The 17,796-nt window shown below is 43.1% G+C and overlaps 1 protein-coding gene and 1 pseudogene across 11 annotated transcripts in view; one reads left to right on the forward strand and one right to left on the reverse strand.

Annotated features, from left to right (window-relative positions):
- Positions 1–17,796, forward strand: part of LRRFIP2 (LRR binding FLII interacting protein 2) — a 113,114-nt gene that overhangs the window by 27,233 nt on the left and 68,085 nt on the right. For all 11 annotated transcript variants that reach the window (XM_036738552.1, XM_036738557.1, XM_036738555.1 and 8 more), the window contains exon 2: positions 13,203–13,352. In XM_036738552.1, coding sequence (XP_036594447.1) covers positions 13,263–13,352 — 90 coding nt within the window. In that variant the 5' untranslated portion in view covers positions 13,203–13,262. The remainder of the gene's footprint in view (positions 1–13,202; positions 13,353–17,796) is intronic.
- Positions 9,100–10,004, reverse strand: LOC118832322 (annotated as a pseudogene).

The following is a 17,796-nucleotide window of genomic DNA, read 5'->3' on the forward strand; positions in this document are numbered from 1 at the left end:
GCTATCTTTACAGTATTGCTGCTGCTGTGTAAATTGTTCTCCTGTTTCTCCTCAGTTCACTTTGCATCAGTTCATTCAAGTCTTTCCAGGTTTCTCTGAAACGGTCCCTTTTATCATTTTTTGTAGCACAGTAATATTCCATCACTATCATATACCACAGCTTGTTCAGCCATTCCCTAATTGATGGGCATCCCTTCAGTGTCTGCTTCTTTGCCATAGCAAAAAGATCTGCTACAAATATGTTTGTACATATGGGTATCTTTTCTCTTTCTTTGAGCTCTGTATGATAGGACTGTGGTAGTGGTATTTGCTGGGTCAAAGGTCTGAATGTTTTATAGCTTTTTGAGCATAGTTCCAAATTACTTTTCAGAATGTTGGACTATTACAGGTCCACCAGCATTGTATTAGTGTACCTATTATCCCACTTTTCCTCCAGCATTTGTCATTTTCCTTTTCTGTCATCTTAGCCAATGTGATGGATGTGAGGTGGTTCCTCGGTGTTGTTTTAATTTGCATTTCTCTGTTAATGATTGAGAGCATTTTTTGTATATATTTTATTTAATATTTTGGTTTTCAACATTGATTTCTACAAGATTTTGAGTTACAAATTTTCTCCCCATTTCTACCCTCCCCCCATTCCAAGATGGCATATATTCTGATTGCCTCGTTCCCCAATCAGCCCTACCCTCTTTCACCCCATTCCTCCCCGCCCCGTCTCCTTTCCCCTTACTTTCTTGTAGGGCAGGATAGATTTCTGTGCCCCATTCCCTATATATTTTGTTTCCCAGCTGCATGCAAAAAAAATTTTTTTAAGCATCTGCTTTTAAAACTTTGAGTTCCAAATTCTCTCCCCTCTTCCCTTCCCACCCACCCTCCCTAGGAAGGCAAGCAATTCAACATAGATCACACATGTATCATTATGCAAAACACTTCCACAATGCTTGTGTTATGAAAGGCTAACTATATTTCCTTCCATCCTATCTTGTCCCCCTTTATTCAGTTTCTTCCTTGACTCTGTCCCTTTTCAAATGTATTTGCTTTTGATTACCTCCTTCCCCTATATGCCCTCCCTTCTATCATCCCCTCCCTTTTTTTTATCCCCTTCCCCTTACTTTCCTAATGTATCAGGAGGGCAGAGTTTATAATCTCAAAGAGGATCATAAACATGTCTGAAAGGTTCGGAATCGCCGGATAGAAGAAACTCTCAAAGTAGAAGGCAGAAGAATCAAAACATTTATTTAGGCTCAACAGTAACCAACCCATGAACCAGCAACCCCATTTTGATATGTTGGTCATAATCTTCCAGGCCCAATAAGTACGCCTTGAAAGAGTAACCAGGAGGCTACAGAGAAACATGATTGCGTAAAGCAAAATCATGTTTCCCCCTTGATGGTAATAAGATTACCCACTGGACTGAAGTCTTTGTTCAGCTTCCTCCCGTAGATCAGCTCTGCTGCTGGCAGCTCCTGCCTCAGCTGTGTCTGTTTCTGAAACTGAAGCTGCAACTGAAACTGACGATGTAACTGTCGTAACTGCCTCTGTAACGGTCGTTGTAACTGTCGCTGGCTCCAACCGGAAAAGGAAAGAGAGAGAGAAAAAAACTCTCCGAGCTGTCCTCTCCCCTCTTATAGGGTCTCTGACATCATCAAGCTCCGCCCGAATGACCAGGGCCGATTGGTTCCTGAGTTGGCCCCTCCCCCTAGGGTAGAGGTTAACACCTCCCCTCAGCCAGCCCCATGACTCCTCACACAGGAAGTTGTCTGCTTCCCGGCATGCTCCCCGGGCCTCCTGCCCCGGAAGAGCAAGCCGCAGTGTCCAGAGGCTCAATGAGGTAAGCTGAGTCATTCAAAGAAAACAAAAGCCATTCTGGTTACACTCCACCCCTTGTTATAGGATACATAATCTAATCAGCCATGTATCCTAGAACATACATTGTGATCCAATTACAAAGGAAACTAAAACATATCATTCATTATAAAGCAAAACATATCATTCAGTGACATTCCCAAACATTGGTTAACGATTCAAATGCGATCCACCCCTAGATCCCAGCAAAATAATCTCTTCAATCAATCATCCCCAAAATAATTATTAATAATTCAAATGTCCACCCCTAAATCCTTGTATCCATTACATAGGATCAATAATATCATAACAATAAAACAACACAGCAAGGATAACACAAAATAAGTAAACAGAACACTATCATCATTTCCACCCCCCTTGAACGATTGGGGCTCAAAATCTTGGGGTGAGGGGTGAAGGTCTCATTTTCCATAGCTTCTTCATGCTGAAATTGGATGTAGAGATGGCCCTGCCCCCAAAAAGTCCCATTCCAGAGGTCATTTCTTTAACGAGCTGGCAGGAATTCCAAGAATGCTACATGCTTAGGCAGTCACCGGAAAGTGCAGGGTGCTTAAGCCTGAAGGAAACAAAACTAGCAACAAGGTTAGCCAAAACAAAGGACAGAAAGAATAGACAAGTATGGACTATAATTCTTCAAATAAAATCATCTCAAGTTTGGTTGAGATTTCAGTTATGCAAAGATCCAACATCAGAGCCAAACTCAGGTGGGAAATGTTTCTTTTCAAAAGGAACATAATGAGGAAGCCAAGAGGATCCCACCCTAGATAGAGACTAGGATTGTCCTCCCAGCCTTTCTCCAGATGTACAAGTTTTCATCCGTTAATCACACAAGGTCACCTTCAGTCTGAGTGGCTTGTAGGCTTGCAGGAGCAGTTCTTATTTCCCTATTTCTCGTGTTATCAAGTCCTCTATTCCTGTACATTCTATATAATTCATTGGTTGGAATTCCATCTATCATTTCAAAACCTACCCCTGCTCTCAATAAAGCAGTAAACATTTCTTTCCTTGTTACTCTCCTTTGGCGCCAAGTTTGCTGGTTATTCACTCTTCTCTCTCGAGGAGATCTATCCCTTCCCCAGTCACCTAAGTCATATAACTGTAAAATCTTATTTATCACTGTTGTAAGACGGCTCCCTACTTCTCCAAGCAATAAATTCAAAATTAGGTGTTTATAAGCAGGGGGAGCTGTCCTAATTATTAAATTCCTATGAGGCAGTCCCATTGGATCATTGTAATATTTGTCTGCAGTTCCTATCATAATGGCAGTCTTCATTACCTCCTCCTTTAGTCTCATGATACAATCTCTAAGTGAATACCAGGGTCTGTGCTCAGTGGGCCACATAGAATCAGTATTATATCTCTTATTGCATCCCACAGCGGCTAATGCCAACAGAGTAGTCCTGCTATCACCATCTTCTTGCTGATGATGTTCCCTAAAAGCTTGTTGAACTAGAGGATCATGGCTGATACCTATGAATCTCATGCAGTCTGTCCCATCTACTGATATTCCACTGGCCCCTTGATCACTGAGTCTTACCATCCAAGATATCAATGGTTCTCCTATTCTTTGGCTGAATCTACTCAAAATATCTGTGACCTCTTGCGGTGAGAAATCTTCCTGAATTTCCCTTGTAACTGAATCTTCACCTCGGGTTTCTGTCTTCCTCCTTTGTATGGGTCGAGCCCTTGTCTGATCATTTAACCATCTCCTATTCTCTGTGTGAGGCACATCCTGAACCCCAGTAGTGTTTTGTGCCTCAGCCGGCTCTTTCTGGGCTGGGTTGAAATGCACTCTGGGCTTTTTTGGTCTCCTGTTGCTCTTAGCCACATTAATAGAAAAGTTCTCATTTGAGTCAGTTTGGTCTTCTGCTATCTGAGATTTCCCTTCTTCCTGTGGGGTAGGAGTGCCCCCATGTCTTTCACTTAATCTCAATCTTTCGTATACTAGCCGGTAGGCTGATAACACTATCCAGCTTTGCCTAGATAGTGATGCCCCTGACTGAATCCCAACTTCTCGTAAACACTTTTCCAAATCCCTAGGATCTCCTCTCCGTAGCCTTGGTTCCCAGTTTTCACATGGTCCAGCTTTTTTAGCCAATTCTTTTGCTAGGGAGGAATAAAATGGATCCTCCCATCCTGGGATATTCATTTCCTCCTCTGGAATTGTTCTGCTTCTAAATAGAGATCTTATACCTAGCGATCCTGTTCGTGACGCCAAATGTATCAGGAGGGCAGAGTTTATAATCTCAAAGAGGATCATAAACATGTCTGAAAGGTTCGGAATCGCCGGATAGAAGAAACTCTCAAAGTAGAAGGCAGAAGAATCAAAACATTTATTTAGGCTCAACAGTAACCAACCCATGAACCAGCAACCCCATTTTGATATGTTGGTCATAATCTTCCAGGCCCAATAAGTACGCCTTGAAAGAGTAACCAGGAGGCTACAGAGAAACATGATTGCGTAAAGCAAAATCATGTTTCCCCCTTGATGGTAATAAGATTACCCACTGGACTGAAGTCTTTGTTCAGCTTCCTCCCGTAGATCAGCTCTGCTGCTGGCAGCTCCTGCCTCAGCTGTGTCTGTTTCTGAAACTGAAGCTGCAACTGAAACTGACGATGTAACTGTCGTAACTGCCTCTGTAACGGTCGTTGTAACTGTCGCTGGCTCCAACCGGAAAAGGAAAGAGAGAGAGAAAAAAACTCTCCGAGCTGTCCTCTCCCCTCTTATAGGGTCTCTGACATCATCAAGCTCCGCCCGAATGACCAGGGCCGATTGGTTCCTGAGTTGGCCCCTCCCCCTAGGGTAGAGGTTAACACCTCCCCTCAGCCAGCCCCATGACTCCTCACACAGGAAGTTGTCTGCTTCCCGGCATGCTCCCCGGGCCTCCTGCCCCGGAAGAGCAAGCCGCAGTGTCCAGAGGCTCAATGAGGTAAGCTGAGTCATTCAAAGAAAACAAAAGCCATTCTGGTTACACCTGTGGAGTAAGATACCCAATTGAGTGTGTATGTTATTCCCTCCTCAAGTTGAATCCAATGAGAGTAAGATTCGCTCATTCCCCCTCACCTGTCTCATCTTCCCTTCCAACAGAACTTCTTTTTCTTGCCATTTTTATGTGAGATAATTTATCCCATTCTATCTCTCCCTTTCTCCCTCTCTCAATATATTCCTCTCACCCCTTAAATTTATTTTATTTTTTTAGATATCATCCCTTCATATTCAACTCATCCTGTGCCCTCTGTCTATATTTCCTTCAACTCCCCTAATACTGAGAAAGGTCTCATGAATTATACACATCATCTTTCCATGTAGGAATGTAAACATAACAGTTCAACTTTAGTAAGTCCCGTATGAATTGTCTTTCTTGTTTACCTTTTCATGCTTCTCTTGATTCTTGTATTTGAAAGTAAGATTTTCTATTCAGCTCTGGTCTTTTCATTGAGAAAGCTTGAAAGTCCTCTATTTTATTGAAAGTCTATATTTTGCCTTGGAGCATTATACTCAGTTTTGCTAGGTGCTTCTTGGTTTTAATCCTAGCTCTTTTGACCCCCAGAATATCATATTCCAAGCCCTTAAGTCCCTTAATGTAGAAGCTGCTAAATCTTGTATTATTCTGATTGTGTTTCCACAATATTCAAATTGTTTCTTTCTGGCTGCTTGCAGTATTCTCTCCTTGACCTGGAAACTCTGGAATTTGGCAACAATGTTCCTAGGAGTTTTCTTTTTGGGATCTTTTTCAAGGGGCGATTGGTGGATTCTTTCAATTTCTATTTTACCCTCTGGTTCTAGAATATCAGGGCAGTTTTCCTTGATAATTTCTTGAAAGATAATGTCTAGGCTGTTTTTTTGATCATGGCTTTCAGGTAGTCCAATAATTTTTAAAATATCTCTCCTGGATCTATTTTTCAGGTCAGTGGTTTTTCCAATGAGATATTTCACATTGTCTTCCATTTTTTCATTCCTTTGGTTCTGTTTTATAATATCTTGATTTCTCCTAAAGTCACTAGCTTCCACTTGCTCCAATCTAATTTTTAAGGTAGTATTTTCTTCTGTGGTCTTTTGGACCTCCTTTTCCATTTGGCTAATTCTACCTTTCAAGGCTTTTTGGAACTCTTTTGACATTTGGGTTAGTCTATTTTTTTAAGGTGTTATTTTCTTCAGTATTTTTTTGGGTCTCCTTTAACAAGTTGTTGACTTGTTTTTCATGGTTTTCTTGCATCCCTCTCATTTTTCTTCCCAATTTTTCCTCTACTTCTCTAACTTCCTTTTCCAAATGCTTTTTGAGCTCTTCCATGGCTTGAGCCCAATTCATATCGTTCTTGGAGGCTTTTGATGTAGGCTCTTTGACTTTGTTGACATCTTCTGGCTGTATGATTTGATCTTCTTTGTCGACAAAAAAGGAATCTAGAGTTTGCATCTGAGTTCGTTTTCGCTGCCTGTTCATGTTCCCAGCCAACTACTTGAGCTTTTTGTCAGGATGTGACTGCTTGTAGAATAGAGAGTACTTTGTCCCAAGCTTTAGGGTCCAAGCACTGCTGTTTTCAGAGCTACTTCTTCTCCACTGTCACCCCAGGCTCTGTCACCAAAGCACTCCTCCTCCCCCAAGAACTGCCAACCAGGACCACAATACAGATCCAGGCAGGGTACAGCAAGAGAATCTGCCTTTGTGCCCACAAAGTGCTCCTTGCATTCCCACTCTGATCTGCTGCTAGATTCCTCCCACCGTGTGAGCCAGGGACTTGGGAAGCCGCTAACGCTGACAATCTGGAGGCAGCCTCAGGAGCTTCTTGCTGCTGCTACCGCCATTGCTACATGACCCCCACCCCCAGAACTGGTGGCCGGACCGCTCTGAACTCGATCCCGCAGTTTCCCCCTTACCTGCTCTTTGGCATTTATGGGTTGAGAAGTCTGGTAACTGTCACAGCTCACTGTTTCATGGCCCCAAGGCCTCTTCCAGCTGGCTAACTCTGGGTCTGTCCTGTCCTGGCACGGCCCACGCTGTACTGCCCTCTGCTCTCAGCACCGTGTGATAGACCTTTCCCTGCCACCATCCAGGCTCTCCTGGGCTGAAGGTCTGTTTCCCTCTGCTATTTCATGGGTTCCGCAGCTCTAGAATTTGTTCAGAGCTATTTTTTACAGGTGTTTGGCGAGATTTGGTGGGGAGCTTAAGCAAGTCCCTGCTTTCTAGCTGCCATGTTGGCTCCGCCCTGAGAGCATTTTTTTAATATGACTATTGATAGTTTGGATGTCTTCCTCTTCAAACTACTTATTCATGTCCTTTCATCATTTATCGATTGGGGAATGGCTCTTATTCTTGTGAATAGAAATGGATTTTAGAAATCATTTTTGGCAGTTATAAACCTTGCAGTGAGATTTCCAATGACTCTTGTGTTCTGAAATAATTTTGTATAAATTTATAGGTGGCTTATAGATAAACATACTAAGAAGGGGGAAGTTGGTACTTCATGTACATTTTACTTTCCTATTTTTTTTGTCTTAAATATTCGATATGTCAAAGGCCTCAGTATCACTCTTAATTGTACCACCGTAATAAGCTGAGTTCTGAAATTTCCCACTTTTTGTCAAGTGTATGTAGTAGAGGGTCAGTCAGTAGACATTTATTCAATGCCTGCTGTGTACCATGTTCCAGGCACCATCCTAAGTGCTGAGGATACAGAGAAAGGTGACAGATAGCCTTGTTCAAGGAGCTCCTGATGTAACTGTAGGAAGACAAGACATAAAAAAGAAGTTGGGGAGTGGAAGGAAAGAAGGGGGGGGCAGTGTCCTTTGCAGGGGCTGAGGAAGTCCTGCAGCCAGGTGGGACATGATAAGCCATCTGCCCTGGGCACCCCCTGAAGTGGAGGACCTGGGCCCTGGTGTCCTCAGAGGCAGAGGGCTGCTGAGGAGCAGGTGTTTCAGAGCTGATTTGATCCGCAGCTGAGCAGCCAGGTAGGAGATGCTGCGACTCTTCTTCAAACAGGGGTAGGACTAGACTGCCTCTGAGCTTCCTTTGGCCTCTTTCTCTGCCTTCCTCCTCCTACAGCATATCTCCATCCTCACTGTGGGCTACAGTCACTCTCCCAGGCCATTCCTAAGCTCAACTCTTGACCCTGTCATTGACCAGGTCATCTGGTTCTCCCCTCTTTTCCACCCTTGAACCCCTTCGGCCTTGTTTATGCTGCTCCAGTGCTCAATCCCAGGCCATTGGAGCAGGAGCCACGTAACTGGGCCATCATCTAATCTCAGATCATCCCTGCTTCTTGCCCCAGCACTGGGATGCTTCCCTGATTCCAGTCAGGTGATTATTAAGTACCAACTGTGTGCCAGCCCCGGGGACACCCAGACAAAAAAGGAAGTGGCCCCTTCCTGAATGTTGGGGAGACACCATGTACAGTATACAGAGAGTGTAGGTGACTGATGCTGTCATGTTCTGTGATCTGTGGGTGGTTCCAGAGCTTCTCACTGTGTAAAAGATGATCTCCATTTAGACCCTTATAATCTTGCCTGGATTATTATAAAAACCTCCAGATTGGTTTGGCTTCCATCTCTCCCCTTTCCAATCCCATTTTCTTTTCTTTTTTAAATTCTTTTTAAAATTTTTGAGCTGAAGCACTAAGTAAAACAAACACTTCTGTATACGTAATAGAACATGAGAAGAGGATTGCGTATGAAACTGCAGGTCTCTGCTGTGTCCAGCCTTCCTTCCTTTCTTTTATTTTTCTTTTTATTTTTCCAGTTACAAATATGTATAGTTGATCAAAACAAATTTCCTTATTAGCATTGTTCCACCAGAAAAAAAAAGGCATTGGTCGGCACTCTGAGTCATTCACTTTGCCATCAGAAGTGTTAACATGACTTCTCTGGAATCATGGTTGGTCCCTGAGTTGATCAGACTTCCCGAGTCTTTCAAAGTTGTTGTTACAATGTTGCTGTTATTGTCTAAATTATTCTCCTGGTTCTGCTTACCTCACTCTGCATCAGTTTGGATGAGTCTTCACAGGTTTTCCTATAAATATTTGTGTATGGATAGATCCTTTTCCTCTTTCTCTGATCTCTTTGGGGCCTAGGCAGAGTTGCAGCTGAGTCAAAGGGTATGTTTAATAACTTTTAAAAACTTTTGGGGCAGTGTTCCAAATTGCTTTCCTGAATGGCTGGGCCAAGTTGACAGTTCTCCCAATATCAATGCGATTTTTTTCCCACATAGGCTGTTCACTCTCGACCTGGTCCCTGAGTAATCAGGGGCCTGATGCCACTGGGGCTTCTAAAGGTGGGATGGAGAATGTGCATTTTTTCATCTTGTAGAAAGCCACTCCTTTCTCATAGTAGGCAGCCACATTGATGAAGGCCAGGTAGATGGTGGAATCATCCTCGTAGATCTCTTCTCCACTGAAGAGCTGAAAAATGGGGTCTCCTGTCTTCAGAGGAAGGAAATCTTTGTCCTGAAGCTGGGGATGGACAAATCCCAACAACCCCCCACCCCCACCCCCAGAAGACCGAGGAAAATCCCTGGCCTCTATGACCTTATAAGCCACAATGTCAGAAGCAGGGAATGAAGTACCCTGGTTGAAGAGGTCAGTGAAGTCCAGACCACAAGCCATCAGGGCTCTCTCATGAGACAAGATATCAGCTTGAAGCACCCCATGTTTCTGGGGGCCCAGCTCCAGGCCCGGGCCGTTCTTGGCTACTGATAGGAGGGAAAAGTTTTCCTGTCCAGGACAACCATATAGATAGATTGGACAAGGGCCCTGAGTGTGTTTCTGGATATAGTGATATATGTGCATAGTGAAGACATTTTCCTCGGATTCCGAGATTAGGCAGGCCGCCATATTGGAGGTTGTGTTGTAAAGGTCGAAAATGAAGTCGAAGGCGTCAGCCGAGCCTCTTGGACCAAAGAGCTGGTTGATCTCCTAAGCCCATGAGGAAGGCCCTTTCAAGCTTCCCTTCAGGTCCCGACTTGCATAGCTCATGCAGTGCTTTGTGGCTGGCCAGGAAGGGTATCTCTGAAGGTCCTCCTCTGTAGCTCAGAAGGGTCCTGTAGTCAGTGCTTCACCATGTAGATCCCCGAGAGGTCATTCCCATGGGTGCCCCCCATCACAGCCACGCAGTCCAGCTGATGCCCAGTGGGGCGTGTCGAGCACATCCTGGAGTCAGTACCTGCAAACCCTATTTAAAAAAGCTCGATTGCTCACTTCTGTTCTCCTATTGAGGTCTAGAGGTGCTGGGAGCCCCAAACTCAAGGGCAAAAATCCTTGAAAGAATTAGACTCAAGCCTTCTTTCAGTCAGAGACAAGGTTTATTGAAACACTTGTTGAAGTGGATGAGCTTTGAAAAATCTGAACTATTGGCCAGATTTTAAGAATCTGAGCCCTTCCTTTCTAAGGATAGAATTAGATCACTGTGACTTTGAAAGCTGCCTGCTCTGTCGCTGCCCCTACCAGGCCCAAGCCTGCTATCACTTCATGCCTGGACTGTTGCAGTACCTGCTAGTGGGTTGGCCTGCCTCTTGTCTCTCTCTACCTTGTCAAAGTGATCTTCCTAAGGCAGAACTCTAACCATGTGTCTTTCCCCCTCCCCCTTCCCCTTCCCTCAGTAGAGGTGACTTGGTTGGGTAGAGCCTGGAGTCAGGAAGACCTGAGTTCAAATCCAGCCTCATATACTTGTAGCTGTGTGACGCTGAGCAGGTCATTTAACCTCTGTTTGCTTCCGTTTTCTCAACTGTAAAAAGTGAATAATAGTGTCTGCCTCACTATTATGGTTATGAAGGCTCAAATGATATAATAATTATAAAATGCATAGCACAGTGCCGGGCACATAGTAGGTACTATATAGATGTTAGCTATTATTGTTAATTGCCAAATCTTTTAAAAATTTTTAGATAATTTTTTCCAAATTACATTCAAAGACAGTTTTTAACATTTATTATTAAAAAATTTTTGACTTCCAAATTTTCTCCCTCCCTCCTTCACCTGTCCCCTTCCCCCGACAGTAAGCAATTTGATATAGGTTATACATGTGCAACCATGCAAAACATATTACTATATTAGTCATGTTGTAAAAGAAGACCCAGACCCAAAAGGAAAAAAAAAACATGAAAAAATAAAGAAAGTGGAAAATAGTGTACTTTGATCTGCATTCAGACCCCATCAGTTCTATCTCCAGGGGATCATTGTATTACTGAGAAGAGCCAAGTCATTCACAGTTGATCTTCATATATTAATTGCCAAGTTTAGTGAACTTTTCTCAGTCCTCCCCCTTCTCCACCTTTTTACAGCCTTTTCTCCTGGATACTGTCCCCCTCTAGGTTTTTTTTTATGGTGACCTGTTGTTCCTTGCCAGTCTCCTTTGCTGAATCTTCCTTTAAGTCACTTTTCACCGACTCTTTCTTGATGATCTCATCAGCTCTTATGGGTTCATTGGTAATTGACATCTCTATGCAAATGATTTTCAAATCTACTTATCCAGCCCTGACCTCTCTCCTGACTTTCAGTCTCCCATCACCAATTGCCTGTTGGCCATACTGAGCTGGGCAGCTAGTGGTGTAGTGGATGTAGTGCTGGGCCTGGAGTCAGGAGGACTTCCGTGCTCAAATCTGGCCTCAGACGCTTAACAAGCTGGGTGACCTGGACAAGTCACTTAAGCCTGTTTGCCTCTGTTTCCTCCTCTGTAAAATGAGCTGGAGAGATGGCAAACTACTTCAGTATGTCTGCCAAGAAAACCCCAAGTGGAGTCATGAAGAGTCAGACACGACTGAACAACGACAGCAATTCTGAACTATGTTTGCCATAGACATCTCAAACTCAGTGTTAAAAAATGAGCTCTTTAGCCTTCTTCTTCAGGCCTTCCCTCTTCCCAGTCTTCCTATTATTAAAGGCACTACCATCTTACCAGTCACCAGGCTTGCAACCTGGGGTCATTCTTAACTCCTTACGTTCATTACACCTATGTGTTCTCTTGACAGATTTTGTTATTTCTGCCGTCACCACATCTGTGGTTTGTTCCCACTTCTCTAATCACGTTGCCACTACTTTGGTACAGGCCTTAGCACAGCTTATCTGGACTACCACCATCGCCTGCTGGTTGGCTATCATGTCTCCAGTCTCTCCTCACCCCCGTCTATCATCCACTCAGCTACCAAAGCCATCTTCCGTGGTTCAGGTCTGACCGCTTCATCTCTTTTCTCACTAGACTCCAGCTGCTCCCTGTTAACTCTAGGATCCAATAGGAAGTGCTTTCTGGGTTCCCTCCTCCCCTCCCAGTCTTCTTACACTTGATTCTTTTCCATGTACTCCACAGTGTGGTGGTGCTGGCCTCCGAGCTGTCTTTGCACACACAGTACTCCCTCTCATCTCTGTGTCTTTTTATTGCCTGTAGCTCATGCCCAGAATGTTCTTCCTCTTCACTTCTGCCTCCTGGCTTCCCTCCAGGCCCAACTAAAATCCCTCCACCTGCCTCTGTCAGCCTTTCTCCCATGGCCACCTCCAGCTCCCAGCGGTTTCACTTGTAGATGCCCTCCCATGTACACTGGAGATTTTTGTGTGTACATAGCTGTTTGCATGCTGTTTCTTCCATTAAAATGTGAGGGTTACAGTTGGGGACTATTTTTTGTTTTCTTTGTATCCTTTGTGCCTGACACATTGTCAGCTCATATTGATGAGCTTGTTGACTGACTGCTACTCCATCTCTTGTCATTCTCGGTGTGTTGGCATGTCCTCGTTCCCCTCTTTAGTCCTCGTCAGGTGCTACCTCTTTCATGAAGCCTTCTGTGATGAACTCATCCTCATATTGTTAATGATCTTTTCCCTCCTGAAGTTGTTGTTAAGTTGTTTCAGTCCTGTCCAACTCTCTGTGACCCATTTGGGGTTTTCTTGGCAAAGATACTAGAGTGGTTTTCCATTTCCTTCTCTAGCTCATTTTAGATGATGAAACTGAGGCAAAGAGAATTAAGTGACTTTCCCAGGGTCACAGAGCTAGGAAGTGTCTGAGGCTGGATTCGAACTCAGAAGATGAGTCTTCCTGATTCCAGGCCCGGTGCTGTAGCCATTGCACCACCTGGCTACCCTCTTCAAGTTACTTTGCATTTAAATATATTTACCTCTATATGTGCTGTGCCTGGCCACATCCCCCACCCTTCCAGTAGAATATAAGCCACTTCATTGGCTTTGAATCCCCAGTATGGTTTCTGTCGCAGAACAGACAATTAAATACTCTTCTAATTTGAATTAAAATGGCTTCTGGAAAAAGAAAGTTGATTTTATTTCAGATATAGACAGCAAAATGGAATGGGTCAGCTTAAATGCTCAAGAAAAAAACTTAACTCATAATTTCTGTTTTCTTTCAGGGTTAAAAGCTTGCTGGTGGCACTCAATGAAAAGAATCATTAAATATTCAGGAAAACAAAATGGGGACCCCTGGTTCTGGAAGGAAGAGAACCCCAGTAAAAGATCGATTCTCTGCCGAAGATGAAGCTTTGAGCAACATCGCTCGAGAGGTTTGTGAATTTAAAATCCTTACCAATGTACTGCCACACAAATTGGGTTGTTGTGTTAGGAAAACTCGAATGTGTTTCCTGGAAAAAGACTCTGAGAGCTGATGAGTCCTTTTGCAGTAAACACGTATCCATTGCTTTCTCTGTACAAGGCCTCCTGTGCTAAGAACTTATCACAAACAATGCATTTCCAAGAATAAAAATGGCCATCTAGCTTTTATACCTGATGGCTTTATGTGAAGGGTAACTTTCTGCTCTCTTCATGAGTGGTTTTGTATTTAAAGTGCTTATTCTAATGGGCTGCAGTTTGTATTTACGCATCAGTAGTTCAAATTCATTTACTGCAGGCTGATCAGAGCTTCAGAGAGATTCTAGGTGGGGTCCAGAAATGCTCATTCCCTTGCAGGTGCCCAGTCTAGGGGGCACAAGTGTCCCTTGAGCACAGACAGCTGGCTCCTCACCACTCAGAGGCTCTGAGCTGGAGTTGTCTGTCTGAAAGTCTGGTTTCACTGCAGACTTGAGTGCTTGAGGGAAGCCCTTTCAAAGACAGTTCAGCCAACAGCTCCTATAGTCCCAGCCCTGGGCTTCCCAATTGGTAGGACTTCAACTGGGAATGCATTGTCTTTCCTCTCGTATTTAAGGTGAGGCAGTGAGACCTTTGATATTTAGTGATTGTCAGCCCTCCCATTAGGCTTTGGTGCTTAATGTCACAAGGTAGGCCAGCAGCAGGGAACCCAAATGGATCTGGGATTTCTCTTCTTTGGATGTTCCTGATGACACTAGTTTCATGTGGTCCTATGAGATGCTTGTCCATATCCCCCTCCCCTAGGTTTTCCATAGTTTGATCTTCCTGACTTGGTTGGGGGCCAGGACTCTTCCCCAAATTCTCTTGAAATCGTGAGGACACCAGTGTCACACTTGGCCTGTCCGTTGGTAACCCTTTTTCTCAACACATGATCAGACCTTTTTTTCCCCTTCCATTCTACGTTTCTTTGATGACATCCTTTCCTCCAGTTCTTTTTTAACTCCTTATTTATTCTGCATTGGCAGCTTGCTCTTGTCTCCTTACCGATAATCATTTTGAATTTTGTAGTGATTGTAGAGATTGCAGATTGCGGCCATCAACATACCTATAGAACATTTAGATTAAAAAGATGGGCCTGCCTTTTTCACAGAGAGGTTTGAGGTCATTATAAGAGTTTTTCATTTCCCAAACCCAGTGTATATCCAAGACACTGAAGCACCTGACATTGGTAACTACTCCCTCTCTCAAGATCTCTGCTCCCAGGAGCTCCATGACCTTGCTCTCCCTTGGTTCTCCCACCTCTCTGACTTCTTCTTCTCGAGCACCTTTGCTGGATATCGTTGTTCACGTCCCACCCTTATACCTGAGTGTACCCTAGGCTTTTGTCCTTCATCTTCTGCTGATTTCCTTCTGCACTGTTTTTCTTAGTGATTGACTCCTGTGGGTTCAGTTATCATCTCTCTGCGGATGATTCTTAGAGCTATATGATCAAAGCCCATCTCTCTCCTGAACTCCATCACCAGCGGCCTATTGCTTATCTCCAATTGGATATCCTGTTGATGTTTCAAATTCAGCATATTCAAAACCAAACATAGTATTCTTTCCTCCAAACCTTCTCTTCTTCCTAACTCCTCATTTTCTCTTGAGGGCATTACCATTCATCCAGTTACTGTGGTTTACAAGCTTGGAATCATTCATTCTTCTCCCTCAGCCTTTACCTCCTATCGCCAACTACATTCAGTTCTGTTTTGGTAATGTCTCTAGCATTTATCACCATCTTTTCACTCATAGACAACTGTCTCACCAGTAGCCTCCTAATTCAGCTCAGGACTCAAGTACCTTCTTGACACAGCTGCCAAAATGATTTTCTGAAAGCGCAGGTCTGTCTATGTTATTCTCTTGCTTAAGAATTCCCATTAGTTTACTTTTTTCCTCTAGAATAAAATGCTCCGCCCCCCTCCCCCCCCCCCAAAAAAGCCTCCACAATCTGACTCCAGCCTGTCTTTACAACTTCACTATCTTTACATTGATTTCTTTCTTGTACATTTGTGTTGTAGCTCATTGGGTCTGCTTGCTGTTCCCTTCCGTCCCATCCTGGTCTCTGCGTCTTTGCATGGGTGGTCCATCTTGCCCCTTACCTCTTTTTCTTAGAAGCTCTAGCTTCATTCATGTCTCAGCTCAAATGCCGCTTTCTATAGGAAGCCTGTCCTGATCTCTCCACTTGTGCTATATAGACTCTTTGTGGTTAAGTTCTGCGTAAGAGTGCAATGAACATTTTTTACATGTGTTTGCAGTTATGGGACATTTCTGGACACATTTGTTTCCTGACCAAGAATTTGGATAGGAGCTCTCCAGAAATGCTGATGCAGACTTGGGATTGTTTTGGATGTTGAAGGATGAAGTGTCCTTGCTTTCAGGGACCCTTCTCAGGGTTAACACAGAGCTCCTTAGTTTTCAGACACCTGGGTTCATGGCTGTCCCTCAATTGAAGTAGTTGTTTAGGCTTGTAGCTTCTCTCTAACACATCTCTGAACAGCCAAGCAGAAGATGGAGATAGTTATGTTTATGTGACCAAGTGGTTACTCTTCAGTAAATGAAGAGAGCTGCACAGACCTTGTCCTTGGCAGGCACTGGTTTATTACCAGGCCTTCTGTGTGCGGTCACTTGGAAATCAGACCGCTGCCCCATTTGACTTAGAGTAGAGGATGGATATTATTGACCATAGCTGTAAAAGAGCTTCAGCCAGTCTATCTCAACAGCTGATCTTTCTGTTTTTATTTTTAACTCCAGAGCTCCAGTGAGGCCTAGGCTGCCTTTAGCAGCCTTGTACAAAGGCTCCCTTGTAATAGGAGAGGCACAGATCGGGTTATCTTACTCACAAGTCAGCATCTTAAGTACTAAACCACTCTGAGGTTTAAAGGAAAACTATTTGTAAAATACCTGCTCGTTCACACAAGTAGATCAGATACTAAAAGGATCCAATCAGCCAGCAAGCTTTTATCAGGGGCCTACTGTGTGTCAGAGAGTCTGCTAAGGCAACAATTCTTACCCTCAAAGAGCTTAGCCTGTGGAGGTTGCAGGGGGCATGAGTGAGGAGAGAAGCATAGAAGCAAGCATATGTGGAAAGAACACAAGGTTCTTTGGGAGAGAGAGCACATACCATTGGTGCAACTGGGAAATCTTTTGTGTGGACATGATACTTGAGCTGCTCCTTGAAGAGAGGCAGTCAGAGTCAGAGGAAGTGTGAGTACATTCCAGGCATTGGGCACAGTAAGTGCAAAATCATGGATAGGGGAGATAGTGTGTTGTATGTGAAGAACAGGCAGGAGTCCAGTTTAGTTGGACTATCAAGTATGAAAGGAGGTCATAATAAGGCTGGAAAGATAGTTTGGAGCCAGCTTGAAGGGCTTTAAAAGCTGAACAGAGGTGAATTCTATCAAACATTTAAAGAACAATTAATTCCCATACTCTATAGACTATTTGGGAAAATAGGGGAAGAAGGAGTCCTACCAAATTCTTTTTATGACACAAATATGGTACTAATAACTAAACCAGGAAGAGTCAAAACAGAGAAAGAAAATTATAGACTAATTCCTTAATTAATATTGATGCAAAAATTTTAAATAAAATATTAGCAAAAAGATTGCAGCAACTTATCACGAGAATAATACACAACGACCAGGTAGGATTTATTCCAGGAATGCAACGCTGGTTCAATATTAGGAAACTATCAGCATAATTGATCACATGAACAACAAAATTAGCAGAAACCATATGATTATCTCAATAGATGCAGAAAAAGCTTTTGATAAAATACAACACCCATTCTTATTAAAAACACTAGAAAGCATAGGAATAAATGGAGTCTTCCTTAAAATTATAAGTAGCATCTACCTAAAACCATCAGTAAGTATTATATGTAATGGAGATAAGCTAGATGCATTTCTAATAAGATCAGGGGTGAAACAAGAATGTCCATTATCACCCCTATTATTCAGTTTGGTGCTAGAAATGTTAGCCTTAGCAATGAGAAAAGAAAAAGAAATTGAAGGAATTAGAGGCAAAGAAGAAACTAAGTTATCACTCTTTGCAGATGATATGGTGATTTACTTAGAGAATCCTAGAGAATCAAGTAAAAAACTAGTTGAAATAATAAAAAAAAATCTTTAGCAAAGTTGCAGGATATAAAATAAACCCACATAAATCCTCAGCATTCCTATATATTACTAACAAAGTCCAACCCCAAGAGATAGAAAGAGAAATTCATTTAAAGTTACTGTAGATGCTATAAAATATTTGGGAGTCTATCTGCCAAGACAAACCCAGGGCCTATATGAACACAATTAAAAAATACTTTTCACACAAATAAAGCCTGATCTAAATAAATAGAAAAACATCAGTTGCTCATGGTTAGGCTGAGCT

The sequence above is a fragment of the Trichosurus vulpecula genome, chromosome 9, assembly GCF_011100635.1.
Source record: "Trichosurus vulpecula isolate mTriVul1 chromosome 9, mTriVul1.pri, whole genome shotgun sequence".
NCBI lineage: Eukaryota > Metazoa > Chordata > Mammalia > Diprotodontia > Phalangeridae > Trichosurus > Trichosurus vulpecula.